Raw genomic sequence first — 27733 nt, 5'->3', positions numbered from 1 at the left:
TCCCTCTTTCTCGCTGCAGCCAATTAAGCAAACCAGGCACATGGGCCGAAATATGGTACAATTTTTGGCAGGGCTGAAAAAGACTCGACCTGCACGGCTGTTTCCTATATACACAACGTCTCAGTCATACCATATGGCATTCATGCCGAACCCAGGCTCGGGGATCCTCAGCCTCGCGACTCTGGCCAGGAACTCGCCCTCCCACCTGAACATCTCGATCCAGCCCTGCTCGTCGTCCGTCATGGCGACCCACTCGTCGCTCCAGGGGCAGGGGCTCACGGCGTTGCTGTGACCGCCGCTGGTCGGGGTGGGGTTAAGGCAGAGCTGCTTCTCGATGGAGCCGTCGTCGCGCAGGCGAAAGGCGGCGATGTAGCCTGTCAGGTCGAAACTGTTGGACCGGGCGCTGGCGAAGAGGTAGCGGCCCGACGACGAGACGGCGCAGACGTCGGACCGGTACAAGCCCTTGCCGGTCTCGCGGTCCTTCTTGGGCATGCCCGGAGGCACGAGCGGGTACGAGTGGTGCGTGTATACGGGCATGTGCGTCTGCGGGTCGATGACGTACTCGCAGATGCGGTTGCCCGCCTCCATAAGCGCGTACAGGTAATTTCCGGACGGGTGCATGGCCACCCAGCGCGGGTGGTCGCCCGGGTCCGGCGCCTCGATGGACCCGACCAGCTCGACCTGGGCGGGGTCCCGGCCGGGCACGTGGCGGCGGTGGACCCAGAGGCGGTTCGCCGACAGGTCGGCCGAGTAGAGGTAGGTCTCGGTCGGCGGGTCAAAGACCATTCCGTGGATCCCACTGTCGGGCTGGTACGGGTAGTCCTGGACGTTGGTGGCGAGGGCGCCCGTGTCCGAGACGGTAAAAATATTGCCGTAGCCAGCGTGTGGCTTGTAGAAGGGGTTGCAATAGACTGCATAGGGGGGCTTGGTGGCTGGCAAAAGGAAGATTGCGCGAGTGTTTGTGTCGGGGGATGCAGCCTTGGCTGTTTTTTTTTTTTTTTGTGTTTGCCGTCTTGGTTAATAGGGTAAATCGGATATAGATACCTTGATGAAGTGAGCGAGATCAATAAACGTACGATCGCCGCCCATGGGATGAGATGCCTCATGGATAATCTCAGTGGGACTCTTGACAGCAAAGCTAGACCATTTCTTCATGGCCGAGCCATAGATGTTTTTCCTGGCATGCTGTCACGGCCGAGTGCAAACCATGGATGGATATATATTTCAAAGTCAACGACCTGAGCGCATAGCTAAGCTTCTATGAACATCATAAGCAACAAAACGACTCACGTCAAAGGCCATCCATGATATGGGCTCGTCCTTGGGGATCTCGGTCCTCTTGACCAACTTGATCTCGAGCTTTTCATCGTCAAACTGAACCGTAAAAATGGCACCCGGAGGGGTCCAGGTCCCGATCATCAAATGGTGGAGAGGCATTTTCAATCTCGGTCGTGTTGCTCTTGGAATTGCTCTTCTCAATTGACTAGCAAAAATAGACATTCCATACAGTTTGAGCTATCCCGTCGGTCACAGGACGAACATGTAAAAGAGCAATTGGAACATCTCGGGTCATGTCGACCCCATACATACTACGCCATCTCTTTCATCCCATCGGGACTTGCTGCGGGACCTGGAGATGGCTGTGGGGGTTCGAGAATTGGACCTTTGGCGCCTGCCGAGCGCTACACGCCATGAAGTGCAGCCAGCCAGTTCCACTGTTGACCCATAATTTGGGATACTGGCAAATCAGCGTTTGTGCTTCACCCCAATTTAGCTGGCCACCTTGAACTGCCCCCCAAATGCGTGGATTAAAGATTCTCCTGAATACTTGCCCGGCCAACTTCAGAATCATGTACACACCATTCATTGACCACTTCAAAGCATCCACACCCCAGATAAATCACATGCTGTAATAGATCGCGTTTCAATACTATACTGTGGCAGGATGGTCCATATAATATGATTTCTAATTCTGTACTAATTTTGGCGACCGTCAGGGTCTTACTTCGTCTCAAAGCTCAAGCTTAAGCTCAAGCTCTTTACAACAGTGGTCACAGAGTACAAGCCATCACAGGCCTGCCTCATATACAATTAGATTAGGTAAAGTCATCCATTAGACTTTACACCGTACCACCATTCCATGGCACCAACGGCAGCGAGAGCTTTTTTTTTTTTTCTTCTTTGCTCAAGGCAAAAATAGCAATCAGTGTGTCCGAATGCTGGGAGACACACACCATCCCGCAAAGCTCGTCGGGCTACTGTGAGTGCATAGGGTCGAAAGTATTTCGCGTCCCCTGCCTACACGCTCCCAAAGGTTTCGTCGGAGTCCCCAAATTGAGAATGGACCTGGAGAAAGTGCTGAATGATCCTTTGTGTAACACAAAGGATGCAGCTCAGACCATATACACCAGTCCAATAGTTCTGACCGTTGAGAAAAAGACCGTGGTGAGAATGGGAGGGACCGTGCGGTTGTGATCGCCTCGCAGAACTAGTCCATAGTTCCCATCGAGCCGTGAATACTTGGAGCATTTGCCAAGCCAGTTTACACCTAGGAGTGTCTGCCATGCCAAGCGGTGGCCCCTGGAATTGCTTGGTCTTTCCATCGCAAGGGTCTTTCACCTCCTTGTCTGATAGTCTGTTGACTTCCTGATGTCGCGTTTTCTTCTCCCTTCAGCCCCCGTTGCACAACCTGGCCATTACGTGCTTGAACGCAATCATGCAGCGCCTCCTGGCTCCTAGCATTCGTTTGTTTGCGCTCAAAATAGCCCTTTTGGAGATGAAGGTAGAGTCGCGGGAGGCGATGGTCGAATCATCCCTTGCCATGGCATATGCGCCCGGCGACTTGACCATGTCCAAGTCGCCAACCTTTTCGCATTCGTCTCCGCTGCTCGCGGGCCTCTCCAGCTCTTCGAAAGCTAGTTGGCGGATCATGTCGTTGAAAGCCGTGTCGTCGCGCTGGAGGAGGAGCGGGTCTCGCAGGCTTTGGTGACGGGATTGTAGAGTCTTTATCAGAGAGGCTGGGATATCCGACGAGTCCCGGCTGAGGTTCTCTGTGACATTTCCGACTTTGTACATCTTGTATGACTTTGGTGAGTTTTTTTTTTTTTTTTTTTTTTTTTTTTTTGTCGATATGATACGTATAACAATAGTATGAGGAGTTGACTATTCGGTAGCGCTTTGACCGGACTCGGGTAGTATCATGAGTACAATGCAGCGGAACTAAAATGACCGACGCGATGGGATGTAAAGGGATAACTTTGCCAGAATTATATAACGCTTACACTCGAGAGCGTGGAGGACTATATGTATGCGATCATGGAGCAAATGCCAGAATTCCATGGTCGGACACGGATTGGGGAGTTCAGCTCTTCCGTCGTAAGCTATATAGAGTAAAACTTGCCACGGACCCGCCGTTTCTCACTGCGAATGCGTGCTGCATGCCCGCACAGATCGTGAGAGTACATATTCTGTGACATAATAGCAGGCTTTCTTTTGTTTCCGCCCTCATCACAGCGTCAGCACAGAGTATAACGCTACGACGTTGCACACCACTTAGGGGGGGAAAAAATGGACGCACACTGGGTGTTTCGTGCAGTCAGCCTAGATATCGCCGCTGAGAAACTTGGGATGATATCGGAAATCGAACTGCGACGGCCCGAAATCTTTCGATCTGATGATCTAGAAGTCACTCTCCAAAATATCGAGCCTGTAAAAAGTTCGGATACCATGCGGTCTAACGAAACTTATTTCTCCAACGACCCAGTTAGGAGGATGGCTAGTCAAAGGATATAGATATTAATACGGTCAACTAGACAGGCAGTCATCTGACAGCATAAAAATAGTATCACGTAAGGAAGCATATCGCCAGAGGTAGATTTCGGAGTCAAGACTAACGAGCAAAAGTCTAGGCAAATTTTTAAGATTCCCGATTCCAAGACAACAGTTGCTAATGGAACACAATATTATGTACACGGCGTCAGCCACGTCTTTTACTTCTTGGGCTCCTCCTTGGGCTCCTCTGGTTTGGGGGTAGGAAGCTTGAAAGATTCGGGCTTTCTGTCGTTGCCCGGTCCAACTTGCTCCCACGCACTTGAACCACCCTCGAAGTTCCGGAAAGCCTGGGTAAGTTCCAAAGGCTCCGTGACGATACGCTTCTTCTCCTCGTCGTAGCGAACCTCGGTATATCCGGTGAGAGGGAAGTCCTTGCGCAGCGGGTGGCCCTCGAAGCCGTAGTCGGTCATAATACGGCGCAGGTCGGGGTGGCCAACAAAGAAGACGCCAAACATGTCGTAGACCTCACGCTCATACCAATTGGCACCATCGTAGATACTGCAGATGGAAGGCACAGGCGAGGCTTCGTCCGCATATGTCTTGACACGGATGCGAGCGTTGTGTCGCACAGAGAGAAGGTTGTAGACAATCTCGAAGCGCTGGTCTCGAGTCGGGAAGTCAACGGCAGTGATGTCGCTGACTGTTGTGAACTCGGCGGAGGTGTTGTCTGCAAATCGGAATAATGTTAGCAAGCAGCTAGAGGAAAAGAGACATCGAGTTCCTGCATGTCATAAACCGCGGGACATGTTCTCTTACACTTGAGGAAGTGGAACACAGGAATGACGCCGGACGGGCAGATGTAGATGGTGAGCTCATCCTTCCACAGCGAAAACTGCTGGATGTATTTGGGCAGGCATGACATCAGCCATTGGCCGTAACGATGAAGGTTCTCAGCCTTGGACGCGTATTTGTCGGCAGGGTTGACTATCGGGACCTCCATCTTGCCCAGAGGTGCCCGGGGAGCTTTTCTGACGTTTGGTGCATCCTTGGGGACGACAACATCGCGGGCAGCCGAGGCCGAGAAGAGCCGCACTGCAGCTTCGGTCCGCGGGCGAACAGTAGCAGGCTTGACGGGCCTCAAAGCTGAGGCTAACGCTCTGCTCCTGCACGCGTTGGTGGCCATGGCGGAATTGGCGGTGGTGGACGAGCACTTGGTTCCTGGAGAGTTGTTGTCGTCTGGTGTCGTCACAGAGGGGATTGGGAACCGGGCGACATCGATAAATTACGTGCCGCCAAAAGCTTATGCCTGCATCGAGGAATTGAAATGGGCAGCGTGCTATAGGTCCAGGTAGGATCTGAACTCAATTGGGCCTGAGGCCGCAACTCGCTCGCTGGCTGAGCTAAGTCCCTATGTGTTTGAGAGCAGTCCAGGGTAGGTAATAGAGTTTGCCAGTTGAATTTCGAGCCAACCTCCATCTGTGACAAGCCACGTGCCATGAAGTAACGCCCAGTCCCACCTAGGTTAGCCTTAGCCCCGAGTCGCGCCGGGAAGGCTCTGCTCTGTGTGCTCCATCCAGTGAGACAGGCAGTCTTGTCATTCAAACCTTCTTCGGCTCTCATCCCTCTCGAGAACAGGCGACGCATTACCACAATCACGAAATACCCAGCACACAACCATCTCCCAGTCGAGGTTTCGATTTTTCATTCCGGGCAAACTTCATTAGAAAGCGGCCTGCTTGTATCTGTTTCCTTCTTTGTCTTTTCATCAGGCCATCCATCTGCAGCATTTAATCCGGCAGACTGTAATTTTTGCTCGCTAATCGCCATCCACCTCATCCCATACTGGCTGATCCTCGTCGCGTTTCGGCTCGTTCCCGACTTTTGAACAAGTCGACCACATCTTTCGACAGCAACCACATCCATTCCACCATTTCGACGACTCCTTTGGCAGTCCATCACATCTAATCATGGCCCCGCAAGATACCTTCATCGATGAGGAGGATGACACCTGGTAAGCTTGGAGACAACTCATGAGTGGCTCAGTGGCTATAGATTGGGCACCATATACCCAAGAAGACTGGGCAACTATCAGCCTGGGCGTTTGGATACGGGACGCCAACATTCATATGTTCTTTTACTGACAACAACCAGCCCTCTCTGCATCGAGCAACTGGACCTTTCCGATCGAAACTTCCGGCCATGCCCATGTGGCTATCAAATATGCCAGTTTTGTTTTAACAACATCAAGACCAACATGAATGGTCTTTGCCCAGCATGTCGTAGACCCTATGACGAAAAGACCATTCAGTGGAAAGTTGTTACTACAGAGGAGTAAGTCGCGGCGGCCCTTTCGCTCCTGAGCATTTTGCCTCAAATTTTGATTTGCCCGAGAGACTGCCATCCTCGAGAAGATGGCTGCGTGCACGTGGGAGCGTTTGCTGACCGACGCCTCATCCACATAGAGTTGCCGAGTTCCGCGCAAATATACAAAAGAACCAAAAGAAACGAGCTGCCGAGCAGCGCCAGAAAGAGGTTCAAAAACGCGAGGCCGAGAAAGAGAACCGGAAAAACCTTGTTGGCGTCAGGGTCGTCCAGAAGAACCTTGTTTATGTGACAGGCTTGACGCCCACTGGCAGCGAAGATGAGCTTCTGAAGACACTGCGCAAACCCGAGTTCTTTGGTCAATACGGAAACATTCAGAAAATCTCGATAAGCAACCGTCGGAGCTCGGATGGTCAAAATCAATCTCTGGGCATCTATGTTACCTTTGAGAGGAAGGAAGATGCCCAGCGTTGTATCGCCGCCGTCAACGGATCGCAGAACGGGGACAGAGTACTAAAAGCACAACTGGGCACTACCAAGTACTGTTCTGCTTGGCTGAGAAATGAGCAATGCTCTAACCGGCAGTGCATGTTCCTCCACGAGCAGGCTGACGAGGATGATAGCTACACACGGCAGGACTTGTCGTCGATGAACAGCATTCACACCCAGCGGCCCCTTTCAAACGCCGCTGGCTCATCGTCGCGAACATCATCCAGACAACAGACGCAAACTCCTGCGCCTAGCAGCCAGGCCCAGCCATCTTCTCAGACTATGGCCCGCGCTGGAAGCAAGGAGGGCTCCGACAATGGGGACTCGTCTGCCCTGCCTTCCTCGGCCAACTGGGCTCGCAATCCCCAGGTTCGTAGCAGGCGTGGAAGTCATGCTACTAGCGGGGCGGCTTCAAGTCCCGCAGTGTCCATGTCTCTGCCGGCGACCGTCGAGGCCCCGCAAGAGGCCGTGGAGGAGTCATCGCAAGGCGACTCGGAAGCTCCTCAAGCTCAGCCGCCGACGGAACCAGCACAAAGCCCTTCGAGAACATCCACCCAGACCGGCGACGAGTCCAGGCCCAGGCGATTCGACGATGCCACGATCGAATATATCAAGGCGATTGGGGGTGGTTCGATGCAGCTCCGTCTCGTGGAGCCTTTCTCTCTTTCAGCATATCCGCCTCTGTTCGACTCTCGAGGTGGGGAGAAGAGAAGAGCGCTGGGTGATGAAGACGAGACCCGTGGCAGCGGTGTTGCAGAGGCCCTTGATAACCAAGACCTCTCAGAGGGGGAGCCTGAACAGGGTGGTAGCCATGCCCTTGGTGGAGAGCCTGAAGACCGTGATATTGGTCTTGATAGCGCCTTTGACCAACACAGGCCTGGAACTCAACCCCCAATTCAGAGAACAAGCAACTCGGAGGGCATCTTTGGACCCGCTATTGGCTCGAACTATATGCCATCATCAACTGCAGGGTCCCTAGGCGGTCGTTCGATGACTCCTCAGCAGCAGCAACAACTTTTCTCTCGCCCGCAGGCTGCATTCGCCGACCACCTTCCTCCTGGTATCGGGGCTGCCCAGACGACACTTTTCCAGGGACAGGGGCAGGGCCAGGCTCACAACCGCCAAGGCTCCAGGTACAGTTTCGCAAACGACAACGGAGCTGGTGCCTCGACATCGGTCAAATTGGCTGCGAACCCTAGAGCGATGGCTCAGCAGTCGTCCATGATGCCCTCGTCGTCATCCTTCCACTCACAGCCTGCTAGTCAGTATTATGCCACTTCTATTTCTGGCCCACCGCCGGGCCTCAAGTCGACCGGCACACCGCCGAACCTCTTTGGTGCGCAGGGGCACGCATTTGGCGGCTCATCTGCGTTTGGAAGCGTGGGCGTATCCAAGGAATCCAACAATGATCTTCTCCAGTCGATCATGCGCGGCCGTGGTGGACAGAGCGCCGCAGGTCACGACGCTGGAAAGCGTGAGTACCTCCTCCATTCATTCCCTAATCAGTTGCCTCCTCCCTCTGCGTCGTCTACCCTGGCTCCTGCTCCTGGCCTCTTGGCATCGTTCTACGGAAACCAAGCCGGGAACCTCCAAGACTTTGGTACGAAGCAGAAGAAGAAGGGGAAGAAGCACAGGCATGCTAACACTTCCTCCTCTGGGGGAGGTGTCCTAGTAGATCTTGCGGACCCGAGTATCCTGCAAGCGCGAATGCAGCACCAGACCAATGTCAACGTCGGACAGGGAATGTTCGGGGGTCAGTCGCAAGGTGGGTACAATCCGATGCCCTACGGCCAGGGTTACAACAGGGGATGGTAGTCGAGGAAGAGAGGCGAGCAACGACAGCATCGCCAAAGCCGCAGCACCGCTATACATATCGTTTCGGATTGTATACTCTCATGTTACCCAAGTTTTTTTTTTTTTTTTTTTTTTTTTTTTTTTTTTTTTTTTTTTACTTTTTTCTTTTTTTTTTTCTTTTTTTTTACCACTTATTTTGCGGCGTTTTCTGTTATCGGTGGTGGCTCGGACGTCCTTTTTTTGTCTTTGCATGCTTTATTTTGTCTCTACCTATCACTCAGGCAGGCGAGCACTATGGGCGCATACGAGGGTTTTTATTACTTTCATTTGAGCGAGCATAGCAAAGTCCACCCCCAGGTTTAAGGGGTATCGGTTTGCCAGGCGTTAGTTTGCTTCGCGGGCTTTGGAGTGAGAGGGTGAAGAAGACTGGGCGGGAATGCTGATTTTACAACGAACCACGTCTTGATTTCGGCATCGTTTCTCATTTATGACGCGGGTTTGAGGATCGCAAGGCGGGACCACACTTCCCAGCTGGGATGGCTTGGGAACAGCACCTTATCGGCCCGGACAGCCGCCAGGCAAGCAAGCAAGCCATCATCGTCTTCCTTGAGGGTTTTCAATGTACGTTAACTTGTCGACCCAGTTCCTTTCGGCTCACGTCGAGCGGCCTTGGTCCTGTCGGACAAGAGAAATATAACTTGGTCTTCTTCAACACTGTCAGACATATACTTCGTGGTACTCGGACTGCGTTAATGCCCTCGGGAAGACGATGAAGGTGGTTGTGGCCTGCGTGTGACTGCCGTTTCTAAGTGCTCCCTTGGAAAGTGTCCAAAGCAAACAATGTATATAACTAAGCTGCCGGCCGCTCTCTTCCTCGACTGATCCCAGCTAACCGGCGTTGGTGTGGACGAACAACTCGCGTGCACATTCTGCAATCTTAAAGCCTGATCTTGAGCGCTTGAAATGCTAATACAATTGCCTTCAATAGATGACGACCTCGAGTTGGACGAGCATGTCGCTACTAACATCGACGCCCTGGTCTCGGACGAGCCTGCTGAGATTGTTCCTCCGCCGGGCAACCTTGGCGGGGTCATAGGCCGTTCTGTTACACCCTCAGTTCCTCCTGGATTTGGTCCTCCCGCCATCACGGCACAATCTTCTCCAGCTCAGCTGAAACCCGCTATGCCATTATTGACATCCTCGCCTTTGGCTCCCGCATCGTCGATATCGTCCAAAAAGGCAAACGATGAAGCCAAGAAAAGCATCAGAGCCTCGGCGGTCGAGAGCGGCCTCACTAAGGATATTGCTGCACAATCTTCCAAAACATCCAAGGGCAAGACTGTCCTGCATGAAGAAGACTTTCCTGCTTTGAATGCCCCGAAGCCGGCTTCTGCTGCTCAACCTGCTGCTCCGGCAGTACAATCGGTGTCCAAGACAACGGCGTCTAAAAATGTCACAGCGACGAACAAGGGTAAGAAGGCTGCAGCTGCGGAGACACCAAAAGTGGCATCGCCAGCTTTGGCTCCAGCGTTGCCTGCCACCCAAAAGACCATGGACAAGAAGCCTACTCCTGGCATCTTGAACATTGCTGCCGCTACTCGTGCGGCACAAACAAAGGGTGTCGATTCATCCTCTGCTACCGAGAAGTCGGCAGACTACCCGGCTCTGCCAACGCCGTCATCTGCGACATCTTGCAGTACGACCACACGCACTGGACCGAAGACACTTCGGGTCGTGTCCACACCCACTCCAAGGACTGAGGTCCCACCGCCCATCACTGCTGCGACGGCAATCGCTGCTGCCGCTGGTACTTCGGGTCGCTCATCGGTTCTGTCTTCTCACCGTCCAGGCACGCCACACAGCGAGTTCCCGTCAGATAGCGCCTCGGTGATCTCAGGCTCGATCACAACCTCGCGACCCAATTCTCCGCCGCCTGCTGGGGCCTCGAGGATAGGATCTGCAGCAGTGCGCTCTACTACGAAGAGTCAGCAACGCAAACAACGCAAGCAGGCGACGAAGAAAGACGCAGCTGAAATGATCTCTACACAGACGGTACCGGAAGAAGAGGTGCCGGTGATTGCGCCCATTCTCGGTCGCAAGAAAAAGCAGAAAAAGGAGAGAGCTGTGCCCAGTGGGCCGTCCACGCCTGTCGAGAGTCGTGCGGCAACGCCGGGCCCTGCAGCGCATGTTGATGATACGGATGCCGACGCGACACAAAAGGAGGTTCCCGTCAAGGAGGTCGAGCAGCCTGTCGCCGTTAAGGATAAGGGCAAGCAGGCAAAGACCAGCACCGATGGGACTAAAAACAAGAGTAAGGATAGAGAAGATGCCCGTGAGGCCGCCAAGGCAGAGGCAAACGCTCCTGAGAAGCCCCCCAAGGAACCGATACCGGAGACCGCTCCGCAACGGGAGACAAATGAACCTGCGGAGAAGCAGATACCATCTCCAGCTACGACCCTACGGGAGCTCGAGAGCCAAGGCTTGGTTGATACCACTGCGATCAAGAGCCTTCTCGAGCCTCCTCACAGTATCCACCACAGGCTAGAACGTTTGGATGCCGTTACCACAGCCAAGGAGATGTCAACTCCCACGAAATCTGTCGTCAACGACGAAGATCAGGTCAAGCTTTTAGGCGGTGAGGTTGTGCACAAGGTTGTAGAGGGCGTCCGCATTATGCTGACGCCAAACGGCGACTGTGTACGTGGATTGTCACCGGAGGAGGAGGCACGATTTTTGCAACTGCAGGAGAAGCTAGCCAACAGCGCCGGTACTCCTGCGTTCTTCATGCACCCGCGATACGAGGCTGCCGGTGGTTTCAGTCTGATCAAAGGGCGTGCGGTGCCCAACGGCCCGCCATCTTTCTTCCCACCTGCTGGCAGTGCCTATGCCAGCGACCCTGTAGCCAAGATTCAGCGCGAAGAGGCGATTTATTACATCAACCAGTTTGTGCTCCCCAAGCTGAACCAGGGCGCAGTCAACAGCCCTGCAGGCGGCAAGGCGAACGGGCAGTCGGATGGCGGCAACTGCCAGCTGTCGAACATTGCGCCCTGGATACAGCCCGGGGAACCGGTGTCGGGGCCGGGGGCGACGTGGACCGACGAGCCGCTCATGTCGGCATTTGATGGCGACGTTGCCGCGGATGGGCAGCCACAGCCCATCCAGGGGCAGCCGCACATGACGGCGGCCGCCATGACTACGCGTGCGTTTGCCAACGTGCCGCTCATGAGCGTTGAGGAGGCCGAGAAGACGCTGCAGGCGGCGCGACGCGAGACGGAGAAGCTCGAGAAGTCGCTGTACTCGGTCATCAAGAAGAACCGGCGCCTGCTCCTGGGCACGGGTGGGAACTGACTATCCTACCTAGTGTGGCTGGCCATCATCTCCGTCGAGACTGTCCTGTGGGGCCTGGCCGGTGTGGTCCTGGGCGCCATCGAGGTGATGAATGGTGTATTGGACTGGGCTGGTGCTGTTTACTGATGCGTTTGTTGATTATATCGTTTTGTTTGCCGATGCTACTGCTGCTGCTGCCCCCTTGCTTTTGGGGGCAATCACAACTGTACAACAAGCACTCTCTCTTACGATTGTATCTGTACGCTGTAGCATATTTTCTTTCCACGGGTATGCGTATCGTTTGTTTGGCTTTTGTTTTCACATTGTTTTTGTCTATTCTCTACATATTCAAAGGCGGTTGGAAAGCCTGTCTTTGTGGAAATGTTGTTTTTCTTGGCCTCATTAAATGGGAGCATAAATACCGGGAACATCAAATCTCGACGCAATGATTTGAATAAGGCGTGTTTTCGTCTTTGTTGGCTGCGATAAATTGCTTTACGATGGCACGATTACATTTCATGTTATGCGAAGACTCGATTCTCGTTTTCTATATGGGTAGACAAGAGACAAAACTGGCTAGATTTACGAAGCACGGCTTTTGGAAAGAAAAAGAAAAACAAGATAAATCGTGTTTATCTACCCTGCTCCTGACAGACACCCAAACGTCCGATTGTTTTGTTATCCAAAAAAGAAAAAAAGAAAAAAATCACCTGCTCCCGTCGTCAGCACCACCCGAACCCGTCGGCGTGACGTCGCGTTTCCCGAAGCGCGCGCCCAGGCCACCGATGTCCCTCCTGAAGAACTTGCCAATATTTTTGAGGTTCTCGTTGATGTTGACCTGGGGGTTCCCGCCACCGGCGCCGCCGGGGATGCTAACGCCCAGACCCGTGACGCCCGTGTCCCGGGCGGCGCTGAGTAGCTTCTCGCCGATGCTGCTCGCGGCGTCAAGGCCCGGGGCGGTGGTCATGGCGCCGCCGCCGCCGAAGCCGGAGGAAGCCATGAGCGGCGTCAGCAGGGGCGAATTCATGACGAGCTGCTTGCTGCCGGGCGCGGCGGTGCCCTCCCTGTGGATGGTGAAGAGCTCCACCAGGTGCGCCTGGTCGGCCTTGGAGCGCAGGCCTTTGAGGTCGAGGATCTTGCGGAAGTTAGTGTCGGACTTGTCGCCGATGTGGATAAGGTAGGCCTGCACGAGACCCTCGGGTGGCGAGGCCCGGACTTGCAGCGTCTTGAGGAGGGGGTCGATCCGCGACATGATCTGGTTGACGCGCTTCACGAAACTGGCGGAGGGCGTGTACTGAGACCCATCGGGATTAGAGTGGGTGTGGTACGACATGAGGTTTTCAAAGGATTTTGTGAGGACGTATTTATCCAGGAGCATCTGTCCCAGGTCGAGGTTAGCTTGTATTATATAATGGGTAGACTCCGTTGCTATCGCGGATTTCGAGACTCACCTGCTCGGCGCCAACCTCGGAAACGGGTCGACAGAGCACAATATTGGCAATGTATGCGCTGGCCATTTGTTCAACCAGGTTGTCGCAGAAAGCGCGAGCATACTGCTGCTTAACGACCAAAGGGAGAATCTCCTCGGCCTGAGAGTTTACGTGCTTGAGCAGCTCGGCCACGTATGAGCTTTGATCTCCAACGCCTTCCATCCTGCTCCAGTTGGTGTTCTTCATCTCACGCCACGCCCCTTCACATCCCGCTTCGACCTTGTGCACCAGCGCAAGGACTGCGGCGCTTGCAACGCCAAGAAAGGCATCAGACTGGGATGAGAGGTCGACCTTGGCGGCCAGCTCGGCATCGACGCGTTTTCTAATGTTCTCTTCGAGCTGGTTGGTGTTTGTGTGCCAAAAGTCGGCAGTATTGAGCACCAGGATGGTGTCTTCGGTGGCGGGGCCTTGAGGGCCACCACGTTGCAGAAAGCCAAGAAGAACTTGCTGCGCATACTCGTCCAGATATTTTGAAAAGATCTTTGTTAGATCCAGGAGCCTGTCGCCAGTCGACAACTTGGCGCACTGAGACAGAGTTGTCTTGTAGAAGTGAAACAGCTCGATTGCCGAGGGAATAACAGCCTGGGGGCTAAACTCCTCGTCGTCTGGAATCAGCGGCTGGGTTCGGTACTTGGGTATCATGGAGCCCAGCTGCCTGTCCTGAGACTCGACCCAAAGACTGAGATATGGCTCAAAGGCGACCGATATAGACCCATTAAACGTGTGCGTGCCCCTCTCGTCGGCGGAGCTGAGCGTGTCGATGCTCGCACGGGGCATCTCCGAGGCAAACCGCCGTTCGATGCTCTGCTCAAAGTCCATGGTCTCCTGCAGACAGCTGAGCAACAGGTTGACGTCGATCTTGCCAGCGGCATCCGGGCGGCGCATGCTCCTCTCAAGGACCCCCTTGAGGTCGTCGCGCGTACCGTCGCAAAATGCCGCCGCAAGGGTCTCGTTGACGCGCCAATGGGGCGGAAAGATGGCAGCGTGCTCCTCTTCGTGGGTCTTGAGCGTCCGGCGGAACCATGCAAAGCGCCGGCCGATATTGTCCAGATTTCCGGCTTCATCGTTGCCCCTGAAGACCTGACGGTATTCCCGCAGCTCCGTGTTGACGTACCACGTCACCAGGCGGGCGCGGGCATTGTCCCCGAGGGCATCCATGACTTGACAGGCCTCCACCAGGGTCGGCCTGTGGGCTGCGACGTCTCCCTTGGCGAAGGCCAGCTCAAAGTCTTCACAGACCTGTTCCAGCAGCTCCCGCTGCAGCTCGGCCACGTTCCTGCTCAGGACGGCGATCTGCTCGATGGACCTGTAGCTGTTGAAATGCTTCATGAGCTGCAGGACGGCCTGCAGCAGGCCGGCGCACTCTCGGTACTGGCGGGACCTCGCCAGACCCCTCAGCTGCTCGTAGGCCGTGGTCAGCATCTGGAGGCGCTTGAGGGCGGTCATGGACAGGGTGAGGTTGCGCTTGGTGCCGTCGAGGCGCTTGATGTCGGCCGTCATGGTGGTGATGTTGCGCTCCGTCTGCAGGGCGCGGGTGCGGACGCTCTCAATGCGCTTGAAGAGGCCGGCCAGCTCGGCCTGGGCGCTCTGCATGCGCTCCAGCGACGACGACGGCCCGTAGGCCTGCTCCGTCTCGAGCTCAACTATCGACGTCGAGAGCCCATCCTTGTGAGCCTGCAGCGCCGCACTGACTGGTTCGATCGAGGTAACCGAGGCCGGGTGGTTGAAAAGAAGGTTGAGGTGCTGTACGGGGTCGTAGTCGACTGTTTGAGGTGCGAGGGTGGGTTGTCAGTGTCAAGGTAAGCTATGGTGAAGGGGTGAGCGGATGGACGTATTGAGTGCAAGCGCACACGCATGCTCCAGGAACCATGGATCCCAGGGAAATAAATGAAATGACCTGACACTAGCCACATGGAGATTGTACTCACCAGCATCCAAGGACGAAGGTTCGGTCAATTTACTCGCACTCATGTTGACCTTTGTGATTTGCTGCCTGGCATTGGATTCTGACCTGTCCGGATGCTGAATCCTAAGTACCTCTCTCTGTGCTAAACAGTCTGTTCTGCCTATGACGGGAGGTGGGTACGTTCGTTGAGTGAGCTAACAGACAGCACAGCGGGCCAGATTGCGCCAAACAGTGCTACAAACTGTATTGGATCACGTGCTGACGCATGTTAGTTCAGCACCTCCCCATCAGTACCAGAGTCCAGAGTCTCGTACATACGACCCAACCACGCACGCGCATTCATTGCCTTGCCAGAAACACCAAATCCCTGCAACATAGAACCACGATGCTATTTATTAACCTGGTATCAACGCCCATCTTGAGAACTTTTTATTGTTTGAATTCACTTTTATTTTCTACTACATCCCAACGTCCAGTTTGTCATCATTTCTTATCCATTTTATAACACTAATATACCGGACCGAACAGCCAAAATTCATCGATTTCGAGCCTTCCCACTTCACGAACTCGAAAAAAAGCCACCACAACTCCCCGAATCCTCGGTTCCTCCCATGCAAGCGATGACATACTACAAAAATATGCGGCAAGCATGAGGCGCTCCCCGGACCCGCGGCCCCTTGCATGAGAAGCCGATACCACCCAACCAACCACCACACCCACACTTTTCCCCCCGGATCTATAGCTGCTGGGTACTGTAGCACAGTAGTACCGCATGCGCAGTATCGGTACGTAAGAAAACAAAAAAATAGAAAAATAAAAAAAAAATAAAAAAAAAAATACCCCAAAATCAAGCAGGTTTACGCGATGTTGCATCCAAAAACAAAGGATTTGCCCACCAACCGACGACAGGGATTTCTTGTCTGATGTTGCGGTGTTCTTCTCTTTGAAACTGCATATATCCGTTTGCTTTTTTATCCACCTCCAACTCAGGAGTTCCGTGAACCTCGACCTCGCCATCTTTTGGCGGCTCCAAGAGGGTTAAGAATACTCTAATGCCCACCCAGAATACAAAAACAAGCTTGACTCTAATTATGTCCCAAACCAAAAACTCCAAGGGGGTTGCTGGGTGCCTCATGCCGCCCGCTACACCTGAGACAGATAGAACTCCCCATGCACGTGCTGTTTTCCCGTTGTGAGCCACTTTGTTTTACCATAGCCCACATCACCCGATAAATCGAATAGCAAAGTATCCAAATATCAATGGCGCATACATGCTGGCCCCCAAAAAAAAAAAAAAAAAAAAAAAAAAGACTTGCCAAGTGCCATGGCATCTATACGCGCGTATTTCGAGCTTTGTTGCCTCTGGCACTGTCGGGAAAGCCACTGGCAAGTTCTTGCGTCTACACGCGCTTCTAGTGAGGCAAATATCGCGGAGACTTTTTCAGCAGCACCAGGTCCTTATTTGAACTCGATGGTAGCAAATGACCTCTGTTGTGCACTTGGCATAACCTGCAACCTGGTTGAGGTTATCATGTACCATGCAAAGTCCTGAATCCGGCCGCTATTAGGCTTCTTTTGCTGTCCTTGGAGTCTGCCGGTCCAGCCCAATAGAAAAGACCCTGGCGGATCATCTTCACATCAGCCCCGGGGTTTACGTCATAGAGGAGGGATGGAAGGTTTGACTTACCCCTAAACCTTTCTGTTTGCAATATGTGGCCTTCATCTTCACTGTATCCGGGTTGTCGTATGTGACGAAGCCGCCGTCCCCACCCACACACTGCGCCGCAACGAGCCCCTTATCGACTTGCTCCCGCGTTCCTTTCCTTGGGAGCTGGCGATATTCGAATACACCATGCTCTCCCCCGGAACCCTTGAACCTGTGCCCTGGCCCAGTAGTGTTGAGGAAACTACGTCCGTATACTGGAATCCCGAGGAGGATCTTCTTAGCCGGAACCTTCCGTGACAGCAAATAATGCACAGTCGATGAACCTGATGCCTCGTCCTTTCCTCTGGCGTACAGCTGAGCGTGATGGCCGCATTTGTGCGTCCAGGATCCGTACAGGTCATATGCTTTAATGTTTATATAGTCAAGATAGTCCGCGGCCATTGCCATGTTGATATTCTGCAGAACCGATAGGCCCGCTGGCAGAGCCGCTGTGAGTATATATCGGTCCTCTGTGAGATGGAGGCGTGTGGCGGCTAGCAGGGCAACGAAATCGGCCCCCTGTTGTGGGTCGGAGGGGTATTCCCAGTCAACTGCTCGCTATCAGCATGTGCCCCTTAACATGTCACCCTTGAGAATGTAAATGCGGTCTAGGTGCGCGACCAAATAAAAGGACTCATGTGTTCCAGAAAATGGGGCATTCGCACCGTCAATCCCATCGAGTCCAGATGCGTCGACCAGTCCCTTAGCCGATCGTGCAAAGTTGTCTCGGCGGACAGCGCTAGCAGCCACGTGGGGAAATATCTCGCTCGAGTTGCCACCTCCCACTGATAGTACAACCAGGAGATGAGGGTGTTTTTGCTTCAGGTACATGAGTGAGCCGAGGCCACCTTTGACCCCATCGCAGGGCGCGCCTGCGTCTGCCCACTCGTCGCTTAACTGCTACCTGTGTCAGTCATGATAGGATGATTGAGTGTCTTGAAGACTTACAAGAACACTCCCATCGCTAGATACTTGTGCATGGGCATAAAACACATGACTTATACAGCTGTAGTTGAGCTGCCCCGGTGTGTCCCCCTTGTATATGTGGTGATTCGGGAAATACACTGCGTTTGTGTACATGACGCTCGACCCGCTGCGGGACTTGCGCGAAGAAGATGAGGAACTCATACTGTGAAATATCCTCTTTTCCTGAGCTTCTGGTTGAGCAATTTTGATGTCGGGCGCGGAAATAAAGATCGAGTAATCGTGCCGACACCTAATAGATAACAAGACGGCGGGGAGGAGGTTAACGGGGCCTGGCCAGTAACGGGCCAGACCACGATCTCCTGATAACGACTAACTATTTCGGGCAGTAGCGACTTGCCCTGTGGCCTCGTTACTGGATTTTTTGTTTTCTCCTTTTGTTTCTTGCTTGCCGTTGTCGTAGGCCCCGCTACGACGCCTGTATGACCATATATAACGAACCGTGGGGCAATATGTGTTGAGAAGGGAGAGAGTTTCTTTCAAACAAGTAAGAAGAACCAAAAACGGGAGGGCCCAGAAACAAAATAGACAAGAGACGAACACCAAGACCGCGTGAACGCAAACGTTGAGCAAGTGGAGTCGTCTAGCGGATATCACGCATATATCCAGGGTGCATGTCATAATCGGTAAAAATACAGACGACCAGACAAGGGATGAACCAGTGCAATTTTGTGAGTAAGCACATTTGTCATATCAGATCAGGCCTTGCCTGCTTTGGTTTGGACGTTGACTGCTTTGCCGAGCAAGACTTAAGACGAATGCCATCAGTGCCCTGCCCGGTATGGAGACACCATGGTTCGTGGGGTGGGGTTGCCAGGCGGCAGTTGAGTGCTCATCCGTTTGCAATTGTCTTTGACTTTTGAGACATTCAATTGAACGTCCTTGCGGTGGGAAGAGATGCTTGAACACGGGTGTGCGATGCCGCCGCGACGTACGCAAGCTGCACCTGGGCCACCGAAACAGAGACAGAAATGGGATGGTATGCGCATCTTGAAGTTTAGGTCAAGCCAGCCGAGGAAGGAGTCTTGGCCTGTTCTTTCGTGTTCACAAATTTTTATAAGATTGACGTTTATTACCCCTGAAGAGTAGGGATGAGGGGTCAAGGGTAGACGGAAAGCAGGGCTTCTTCCCCTGGTTCGGTTCGACCAGATATGCTTCTGCACGGAAGGGTCAGGTGGGTAGGTGGGTAGGCAGGGTAAGTCGTGAAGTAATACGACGTAATCAAGTAGGTATCTGAATTCAAGAATCAGGAGCGGCAGCGGCAAGCCGATCGATCTGCACTCGAGGCCTCCCGCAAGAACCCTACAACTACTGTACTATATGTAGCCATCGGTGAAATGTGTCTATTGTCGGATCCATGCGAAGGAAACTGGTGGACCGACTCGTAAGGAACATACTATGTACTCACCGAGTCTTGTTTCGTCTTTGCCGCAAGGCAAGCGTACAGAGCCGCTGACGGGGTCCAAGTGCTGGTCCTGTCTGTGGGCTTTGACTGACGAGCTACCGAGGTTGCAGTTTACCAACGCAGCTCATTCGTACGTAGGGCGCAGTCCCGACGGACTGCTGGCCAATCGAGAGAACCGAAGCCCGAAGGCGTTTTTTTTTTTTTTGTTTTCTCTCTCTCTCACTCTCTCTTCCTTTCAGAAGCCCCTCGATGATGGAAGAGAACAACGGACGTAGCAGTTAATGATCGAGATCGACCAAAGGAGCAGAGCAGTGCCGCGTGGCATCAAATCCATCAGTAAGAGATAGAAACTAACAGGTGGTATCGTTTTGGACTAGGTCTAGACTAGACTAGTTGACCCCTCGGCAAACTCAAACTCGATAAGAGTAGCGCAATGCTTTACTTGGTTCGTGGGCTCCGCAGTGACCGGTTGATGATCTTGGCTTTCCAGAAGCCGCCGAATGGGCTTCTGTTTTTAGTTAAAACGGCCGTGCGGCGTTTTTTCGGGATGACGGCAGCACCAGACCAGACTGGCACTGACACTCCATGGCAGCAAGCGCTTGACAGGCGTCGTGAAACACTGTGATGCGTTGTTACAGAGGCGCGCTTCAGAATCTGTATCGCATCCATTTCGAAGACGGGAGAAGAATTACGCAACAAACCGTTTCAAAAAAGAACAACAGTAATCCTGAGCACGGGCGAGAGAGAAGAAGACTGCAGAGACGTTACATTGTATCTGCAGCGTGCCTTCTATCTGTAACTGTCAAATTTCTGAGAATGTCGCTTGCCACGTGGTTTAGCGCCGCACCCCAGCGCGTTCTGAGGAGGCGTTAGGTAAGCCAAAAGCGGTGAAGCCAATTGACAGCTCTGTGCGCAGCTTGCCAAACAAAAGGATCTCCGAGAAATTTTCCTACGACGCTTTCTTTTACTTTCGTCTTGCCACAACCAGCGACCCCAGGAAAGCCTCCGCCGCCATCGCCAATGCGTGTTTGCATGGTCTTTTACCAGGCCCAAAGATGCCTGGATAAGTATCCAGGCAAATGAGCTACATCTTATATATGATGAAAGCTGCAGACCTGGCAGCTGCGCGAGGCGTGGCGGCTCTCGGGGTTTTCCAACCATACTTATTAGCTATTAAAAAGAACAGCTTCCATGCCAGCTTTACACGTCAAAAGACGTGTATATCGACATTCGCATCGCCTTCCCATCGGCGTGAATGTTTTCGCTCTGGCAGAGATTAAACACAAGACCCGTTTGCTGGGCGCCCGGCTTCGAGAGAACGTTTTGCTTCTCTACGAGATTTCGGGAATCAGTAGTGGCCACAATCACCATGATACTCTGCTCTTGTTTTTTTCTTTTCTTTATTTTGTAGCCTTGCTTCAAATTCGACGAATATTTCATCCCCGCTCGGGCAGTCTGTCTGTTTTTCTGATCGCATGTTTTCCATTGTTACGGCATCTCGTAAGTACACAGGGGATTGGTTTTAAATTTCGGTTGTACCGGCCTGATACGCCAAGTGAGAACATGCAAATCCAAAATGACGCCTTCGAACTCTCACAAAACTGCACCTGGCAGAGTTCAAATCATAGCCAACCCATCGTCCACAGGCCAACTGACGAGCGCCTCCCCTTCCATGCCCGGAGTTGGTGGTGGCAGACCTCCCGTCTTGGTCAAGAGCCAACAGCTGGCGTACATGTTTACCCTGTCGATGCACCGAGTTTCTGGGCCGCGACACCCGACCCGCTTTGGCGCGAAGCCCAACTTGGCAAACTCTTCCACGTACCACGGCTTCAAACCAGCCGAACGCAGCAGCACTCGTCCGCCTGGCTTGAGCGCCCTGTTCAGCTTAGAAATCTGCGCAACGGCAACGCCGGCCTCTTTCGGGTCAAACCAATCCATGCTGTCCATCACAACGGCGACCGTCAGGGATCCCGGCGCGAGGCCGGCGAGCACCACATCGATCTCCTCTGTGTGGATTCGGATGCGGTCTTCAAGAGCGCCGGGCCGGGAGAGCCTTGCATGCGCAGCTGGGGACAGATAGTCGGGGCGACAGCGCGGTGAGAACTTGCCCGCCATGGTGACGTAGTAATAGGGGTTGTCCTCGGCGATGTGCGTATCGTGCGCTACGGGGTCGAGCGTGTCCGACATGAACTGCCAGATGGCACTCGACCGCGACTTGCTGGCCTCGCCGCGTGAGACCACATCGGAAGTGGCGTGGTCCCTCTCGAGCATGGCGAGCTGGTGCTTTGGCACGCCCAGGGCTGACCAAAGGAACTGCTCCTGGCTGACGACGAAGTTGCTGACCATGCGGGACAGGAGTGCTGGGCGGATCCTTCCCTGCCAAATTTCACGCTGCTCGTTAAGCGTCTTCGCTTCGAGCATTTCATGTACGGCGGAGCGGACCCCAAACGCAGAGGAGATCCAGCGGAACGCCCTGATCGCGTGCTTGGAGCCACCCGTGTCGTAGAGGCCGCGCTTGCTAGTAAAGACGTGCGCGTTGGCGAACCAGTATTGGAGCGCCCGACTCGACAGGTGAGGAGACAGCTTGTTGATCAGCAGCGCGCGGAAGTCGTCGTGACGTCCCTCGCCAAAGATCTTCCAAAAGTCGACGTAGTCGAGAGCTGAGTATGATGCCAGCTTGAGCTCGAGAAGGTGGTTCTGCGAAGGGTTGAGATCCACCGCGTGAACTCGTGCGGGAGACTGGCTGACATACGAGAGAATGTTGTCGCCAGCACTAGTGATGGCCAAGACGACATCATCCGAGGAGAGCTTGAGCAGGCGGGCGTCGACACGGGTGTCTTCCCAAGTGAACGCATATATGTACTCATCGTTGAACTGCGTGTGCTTCTGCAGCTGATCGTCGTAGTAGATACGCCAAGCATGATTCTGATAGAAGAACGATGGAAGCGGCAGACCGGCCGAGCTATTCTTGGCTGCTACTTGAACCGCCTTGGGACTGACGTTCTCGTGCAAGTTCTGCGGAGGAACATCTTGTCCGCTGCAGGTCTTGCTGCAGCCTATCCAGATGTAGTAGGGAATATTTCCCAGCATCCGGTTGCGCTCGTTAACCCCGAGGACTGTGCCAAATCGGTACTCGAGGTAGTCTCGCCTCGCAGGTTCGAGACTGACACGGTCAAGATCAAACCAGGCACGCCAAAAGCTCCGGAGAATGAAGCCACAGTGCCTCCCAGTAAGGCCGGCTGTGTAGTTGCGGAAGCTGAAATCAACCTTGGATTGCGCGTAAAAGTCAACCACGCCCATGATGCCGCCAGGTGCGAGAAGCGAGGTCAACGAGTCAATAACTGAGTAGAAGTCGGGCTTTGGGATTGCTCCGTTAGCACTCGCACCCCCTACGCATGACCGTGGAGGTCACAAAGCCAAACTTACAATCATGGATAGACTGTACGACATTGTGAGCAGGTCGGCGCCGATTGCCTGTTTCCAACCTTTGGGACCGCTTTCCTCGTGGTCTTCAATCCTAAACTTTCGCGCATCCTGGCAGACGACCCTGACGTTCTTCCAGCCTAGTCGCTGAAAGCGTTGTCTGGCCACTTCGCACAGGGATGGAGAGAAGTCGACGAGGTAGACACTTGAGAAGAACTCGGGGACATTAACGAAGCGGTTCATTGCTTCTATGTTCCACCCAGTTCCACCACCAATCTATAATGAGTGTAGGCGTCAGCAGTCTGCTTCTTGATTCCAAAGAATGTCAAGACGGTTTGAAGAATAGCGCATGGTTCTTCGTACATCTACCCAGATTCGCTTCTGGTGTGACTGCTTCTTTGCCCTGTGGAGGAGCTGAGCTGCGGCGAGTGCCAGCATGTCCTCCCGGCCTCTGAGCAGAGTCGTGCGTGTGACATCGTAGATGCTCGCCTGGGTCTCGTAGAAGGACTCGAGTGCGTCTTGCTGGGTACGGGTGCCGCCGGGCCGGTACGGCTTGACGAAGCAAGTGTAAAAGAAAAGCCCAAAGGCTCGAACGAGGCCAGGCGCCTGCTCGCTCGTCTTTTGTCCTTGTTTGCTGAGGAGGCGGGAGAGGCCAATGCCAAGGCAGAGAAGTGTGCCAAGGCCAGTGAAGATGAGTTTGTTATTGTCCATCTCTAGTGGCTGAATGTTACCACCAAGAAAAGCCATGATACTCTCTCATACTTGTGCCGGGTCTATTGCGCCGGGGGAATAGTCCTGCTGCTGTCTGTTTGGAGGTAACTATTTGAGGCTGGAAGAGGAGAGATAGGATAGAGACCAGGGCTGGGGTGATGTCAAGACAATGGGAGATATATGTCCAGAGTTTTGGCTGGGATAGTTTGCATCTTTCCCCTCCTAGCAGCTTCTTATCGTCATCCCCGTGGGCCCCCCACGAGGTGCCGGTTGGCCAGACACTCGGCCGACCAGCTTGGGGAACATGGCAATCAGGGTTCAGTCAATGGGCAGGTAATGAGGGACACAGATCGAGTATGGAGCCAGTATGCTGGCTCGGCTTCTGGGATGACCAATTGGACAATGTTGCTGTTTTGCCTTGTGTTAAACGCGAGGAGTCCAAAATCCACGCATCGGAACTTTAGGCATGTTTTTCGTTTCGGGGTTTCTTTGGCGGATTTGTCTTAGCCAATCGACATGACCACATGCTGGAACAACTCGCGGTCCCGAAATCATGTTCAAGCGTGCGACTGTGGTGGATCAAGTAGCAGCCGGCAGATCAAGCAGAACCCTACCACAAACCTAGCTCTAGTCTAGACTACATTACACACCGGGTTCGGGGGGAGGCTGTTCTACCTGGTAATGTCTCTTGACCAGATCGTCAGGATACAACATAACCAATTAGATACCTCAAGCCACGATTTTGAATATTCTGCAAACATTGCTTTCTTGTACTGGAGAGCATAATTTTGACAGGTATAAAGCTATACCTGAACAACACGAAGCAGCTCGGTCATCTGTTCTCGCTGTTTGCCTTTACCTGAACAATGCTTCAAGCGATTGGAACTTTTCATAGGCAGACCCCAGCTTCCACTTTCAGGGTCCACTATGGCACACCATAAACTTTCCTCGACCAATAGAAACACGACCTGGGAACACGGGTGGTAATACAACAGCTGAATAGCTGATGTGCGGTTTAAGAGGCTCATGATTATCCATCATTGCCTTTGTCGAATATAGCAGTTGCGCAACCGCTTTGGCCGACTTTCCCCGAAACCAGGGTCGATTGGGGGTATCCGGGATACCTGGCGCTTGAAGCACGGGATCTTGGGTGCATGTGGGTGGCAATTCGGTCGGTCTAAAGGCAATTCAAATGTCAAATATAAGTTGAGCCGGTATGATATATGGAGCTCAATGAGGACTTGCAAAACATCTGCTGGCTAGTATGTAAACGGCCCATCCACGGAAGAGCATGCCCTACCAAAGAGTTAGATATATGAAGATCACAGAACGACGAGAAGGTAGAACAAAAGACAATCGAATAGAGAACGAAATAGAGCAACTCAATAAAATATCGGTGCCACATTTGCCCACCATTTTGCAGTAGCTCTTTCCAGATACCATTTCTATTCAAGCGACGACGTCTCGATGGCGCAACAACACAGAGTCTGGGGAAAGAGCCAAAGATCATGATCGGTTTATGTTTCTTGCCGCCAATCGGATCCTACCCTAGGCGGGGACGCGCTTGCGCAAACCCCACCGAAAACCACCAACCCTTGTCGTTCTACCGTCCGACCTTGTCATCATTGTGGATGGACCGCGACAGCCATGTATTGTTCAATCAACCCATCGCCAATCCATCGATTCATCAATAGCGCACAATCGTCATCAAATAATACCATTAAAACTGTCTAGATCTTCATCCACCGACTGTCCGTCATCTTTCTGTCGAATGAGAATACCGATCCACGCTGTTGTGTCGCAAAATCGTGATTATCGCCTCGTCGCCGAGGCGGTTGACATCCATCATTCATCTCACTAACTACCAACAACATCACTCAAGATGCCTCCAGGAGGCTCCAGCCAGAAAGGCACCGGCAAAAAGGGTGCCGGTGCCATGGCGCGCCAGCGGAGCCGTAACACCACACCGAGCTCCGTACCGCCTCAAACCACGTTACCGCCAGTTGAGACGTTTGAAAGTGAACATTTCGAGCTCAAGTTCGACTTGATGCGCAACCTCACCTACGAAGACCTTTTTGAACAGGGCTCTCCCAGCTCCGCAATACCTGACGCTCGCAACCTTGATGGCATCTCGGGCCGCCTGCAGAAGCTGCAGGAGATCACCGAGAAGCGTGGCGCGGGCTGTGACAGGGGCATGCGCTTGCTGGCTGGCACGCGGCGCGATAGGATGGACGAGAGGGCTCGTGAGGAGGAGGAGGAGCGTCTACAGAGGGAGGCCGACGAGGATCGACGCGCAACTAAGAAGAGGCGAAAAGATAAGGACAGCAAGGACAAGGACAGTTTGGCTCCCCAAGAGACCAACGTTGGTAAGTCTAGTTGTCTATTGATTTTGCATAGTTTCTTGTGTTTCAGTAGTCGTAGGAAAGAGGGAGTGGTGCAACGGCGGCTGCTACATTCTTTGCTTGCAGAAGAGAACCCCATCACTGACATGGTCATCACCCCAGAGCGCTCATCACCTCTCCGGGATCAAAACACAAAGGCTAGAAAAGCTTCCAGAGAAGATTCTGCAAGTTCATTATCATCGCCACGAGAACCCACGTCACCTAGCGCCATGGACGTGGACGATAAGAAAAAGACGAGCGGCGACAAAGCCGGCAATGCCGAAGAGGAAGAAGAAGAGTCCTCCGAGGACGAAGGCGCCCCGCCTCCGAGGCCCGTTCCGCAAAATCAGACATTTGGCGAGGATCCGTCAACCTTTCCCGATCCAACCGTGTACGAGATTTTACCTGTCAAGCCAGGCATGAGCCACGAGGAAATATGCGAAATCTACAGTGTTGCGACGTACCCCCCAAGTGATCTGGCGGACCTCATTGCAGGAGACCCACCGGACAAAGACTTCACCAACGGCAAGGTCACAAATCAGATCAGCTTCAGTACTTTCTCTACGTATATAGAGCCTTACTTTCGACCTTTTAACGAGGAGGACCTTACTTTTCTTAGGGAGCGGGGTGACCGGTCAACGCCCTTCATCATGCCGAAGCGCGGCAAGCGCCACTACACGGAGATTTGGGCAGAAGAGGATGGCGCCATGAATGTCGATTCGGGCCCTGGTAGGGATAGGCTGCCTACGAATCAGCCTCGTGGTAACATCGACCAAATGAACGATAATGTCGCAGAGACAGACAAGCTCTCGGTCGGACCGCTACTCTCACGACTTTTGTGTGCCATGCGCCCCGAAGGACGCACACACCAAACCGAGGCCGAAAAGCCACCTCAAGTTGCATTTCCAGATCCTGGAATCTCGCTCAATGGTGATCTTGGCGGAGCTGAGGAGGCCGACGCGTTTGCTGCTGGCGGAAACTTCGAACTTGGTCCCAATGGAGAGCTTGTCATGGTTGGCGGTCCGCCTCCTGCCCCCTCGAATCAGCCTCTCGCCTTTCCGGACACACAGCTCAACGCAAGCACCCTCTTTGACAGTCTCGGGCAGAGCTCGACACCCGCAGCCGGCAAGACCTTGCCTCCAGCAACTTTCATGGCAGAGTCGTCCACAGACGCTTGGAAGAAAGCGTCACACCCAAAACTTGACTACTCGCAAGTTGACGAACGTCTCAAGCAAGAACTGCGTCACATTGGCTTCCTACCACTTCCTGATGCTGGCACCGCAGCCACCAATGGAGCTGGCACCGCTAGCGGGGCAAACAGAGCCGCCAACACGGGAGTTGCGGCCGGCGGGGCAGATCCATCGTGGACGGCAGATTACGACGCCGGCTTTGACGACGAGGTCGCTGCGCGCCTGCGTCTCCTGCAATCCCGTCTACGGGAGCAGATGCTCGTCAACGGCGCACGCAAAGCACGGCTCATGGAGCTCGTGCGAGAGCGTATGGCATACCAAGAATACACTACGATCCTCGAGGATCTCGATACCCAGGTGCAACAGGCGTATCTTAAGCGGACCAGGACGATGGGCAAGGGCAAGGCTAAGAAGAACCGTCCCGTGGCAGTCTCGGCCGCCATGGCCAGACCTGGCATTGGGGATCATGCCCGCACGCTAATGGAGAGGCGACGACGCTGGATCGAGAACATAGGGCCCATTTTCGAGGATGACATGATATCCAAGGTGCCGAGAAGCAGTGACCCAGGCAGTACCATCTTCCAGGACGATACCATGTCTGGCTTGATAGAGGCAGAAAAGGATGCGTGGGATGAAGAAGCTGAAGAAGAAGAGTGATTTACCATTTTTGTATTCTTTGGAAAACATATTGGTTTGGGGCGTTTGCGTGTACACAATTTACAGCCTGGGCTCTCCAGAACCGTGTGGGAAGTTGCGGCGGGACACTTGGGTTGATGGCAGGTTTCAGTGAAATGATGCCTTCGCAATGACGGATTGATGCCCCCTTGGCAGAGGA

At 53.5% G+C, this 27733-nt stretch overlaps 7 protein-coding genes across 7 annotated transcripts in view; 2 read left to right on the top strand and 5 right to left on the bottom strand.

The window, feature by feature from the left end:
* PpBr36_00845 (uncharacterized protein) overlaps window positions 1-1437 on the bottom strand; it is a gene marked incomplete at both ends in the record, with an annotated part of 4071 nt that extends 2634 nt beyond the window's left edge. The window contains 3 exons of the mRNA XM_029888035.1: window positions 131-932; window positions 1077-1185; window positions 1291-1437. Of these exons, the coding sequence (XP_029751445.1) occupies window positions 131-932; window positions 1077-1185; window positions 1291-1437 (1058 nt within the window). The remainder of the gene's footprint in view (window positions 1-130; window positions 933-1076; window positions 1186-1290) is intronic.
* A 1233-nt stretch (window positions 1438-2670) lies between these two features.
* On the bottom strand, window positions 2671-3075 carry PpBr36_00844 (uncharacterized protein; the record flags this gene model as incomplete). Its single annotated transcript, XM_029888034.1, has 1 exon — window positions 2671-3075. The coding sequence occupies one exon, from the start codon at window positions 3073-3075 to the stop codon at window positions 2671-2673; it is 405 nt and encodes a 134-aa protein (XP_029751444.1).
* A 914-nt stretch (window positions 3076-3989) lies between these two features.
* PpBr36_00843 (uncharacterized protein) lies at window positions 3990-4954 on the bottom strand (the record flags this gene model as incomplete). The annotated part of the gene is made up of 2 exons (XM_029888033.1): window positions 3990-4498; window positions 4588-4954. The coding sequence occupies 2 exons, from the start codon at window positions 4952-4954 to the stop codon at window positions 3990-3992; spliced, it is 876 nt and encodes a 291-aa protein (XP_029751439.1).
* Window positions 4955-5738: 784 nt separating this feature from the next.
* Window positions 5739-11724, top strand: PpBr36_00842 (uncharacterized protein; the record flags this gene model as incomplete). The annotated part of the gene is made up of 4 exons (XM_029888032.1): window positions 5739-5782; window positions 5923-6102; window positions 6234-8347; window positions 9365-11724. 4 exons carry the CDS (start codon window positions 5739-5741, stop codon window positions 11722-11724), a joined length of 4698 nt encoding a protein of 1565 aa, XP_029751438.1.
* Window positions 11725-12409: 685 nt separating this feature from the next.
* PpBr36_00841 (uncharacterized protein) lies at window positions 12410-17932 on the bottom strand (the record flags this gene model as incomplete). Its single annotated transcript, XM_029888031.1, has 6 exons — window positions 12410-13081; window positions 13155-14956; window positions 15122-15236; window positions 16787-17355; window positions 17470-17701; window positions 17753-17932. 6 exons carry the CDS (start codon window positions 17930-17932, stop codon window positions 12410-12412), a joined length of 3570 nt encoding a protein of 1189 aa, XP_029751441.1.
* Window positions 17933-20393: 2461 nt separating this feature from the next.
* PpBr36_00840 (uncharacterized protein) lies at window positions 20394-23363 on the bottom strand (the record flags this gene model as incomplete). Its single annotated transcript, XM_029888030.1, has 4 exons — window positions 20394-20570; window positions 20850-22550; window positions 22620-22892; window positions 22980-23363. The coding sequence occupies 4 exons, from the start codon at window positions 23361-23363 to the stop codon at window positions 20394-20396; spliced, it is 2535 nt and encodes an 844-aa protein (XP_029751440.1).
* Window positions 23364-25209: 1846 nt separating this feature from the next.
* Window positions 25210-27555, top strand: PpBr36_00839 (uncharacterized protein; the record flags this gene model as incomplete). Its single annotated transcript, XM_029888029.1, has 2 exons — window positions 25210-25693; window positions 25796-27555. 2 exons carry the CDS (start codon window positions 25210-25212, stop codon window positions 27553-27555), a joined length of 2244 nt encoding a protein of 747 aa, XP_029752611.1.
* Between the last annotated feature and the right edge of the window lie 178 nt (window positions 27556-27733).

Source organism: Pyricularia pennisetigena, chromosome 2 (assembly GCF_004337985.1).
Source record: "Pyricularia pennisetigena strain Br36 chromosome 2, whole genome shotgun sequence".
Lineage (NCBI taxonomy): Eukaryota > Fungi > Ascomycota > Sordariomycetes > Magnaporthales > Pyriculariaceae > Pyricularia > Pyricularia pennisetigena.
The sequence above is the reverse complement of the archived record's forward strand: the minus strand, read 5'-3'. Positions and strand labels throughout refer to the sequence as shown.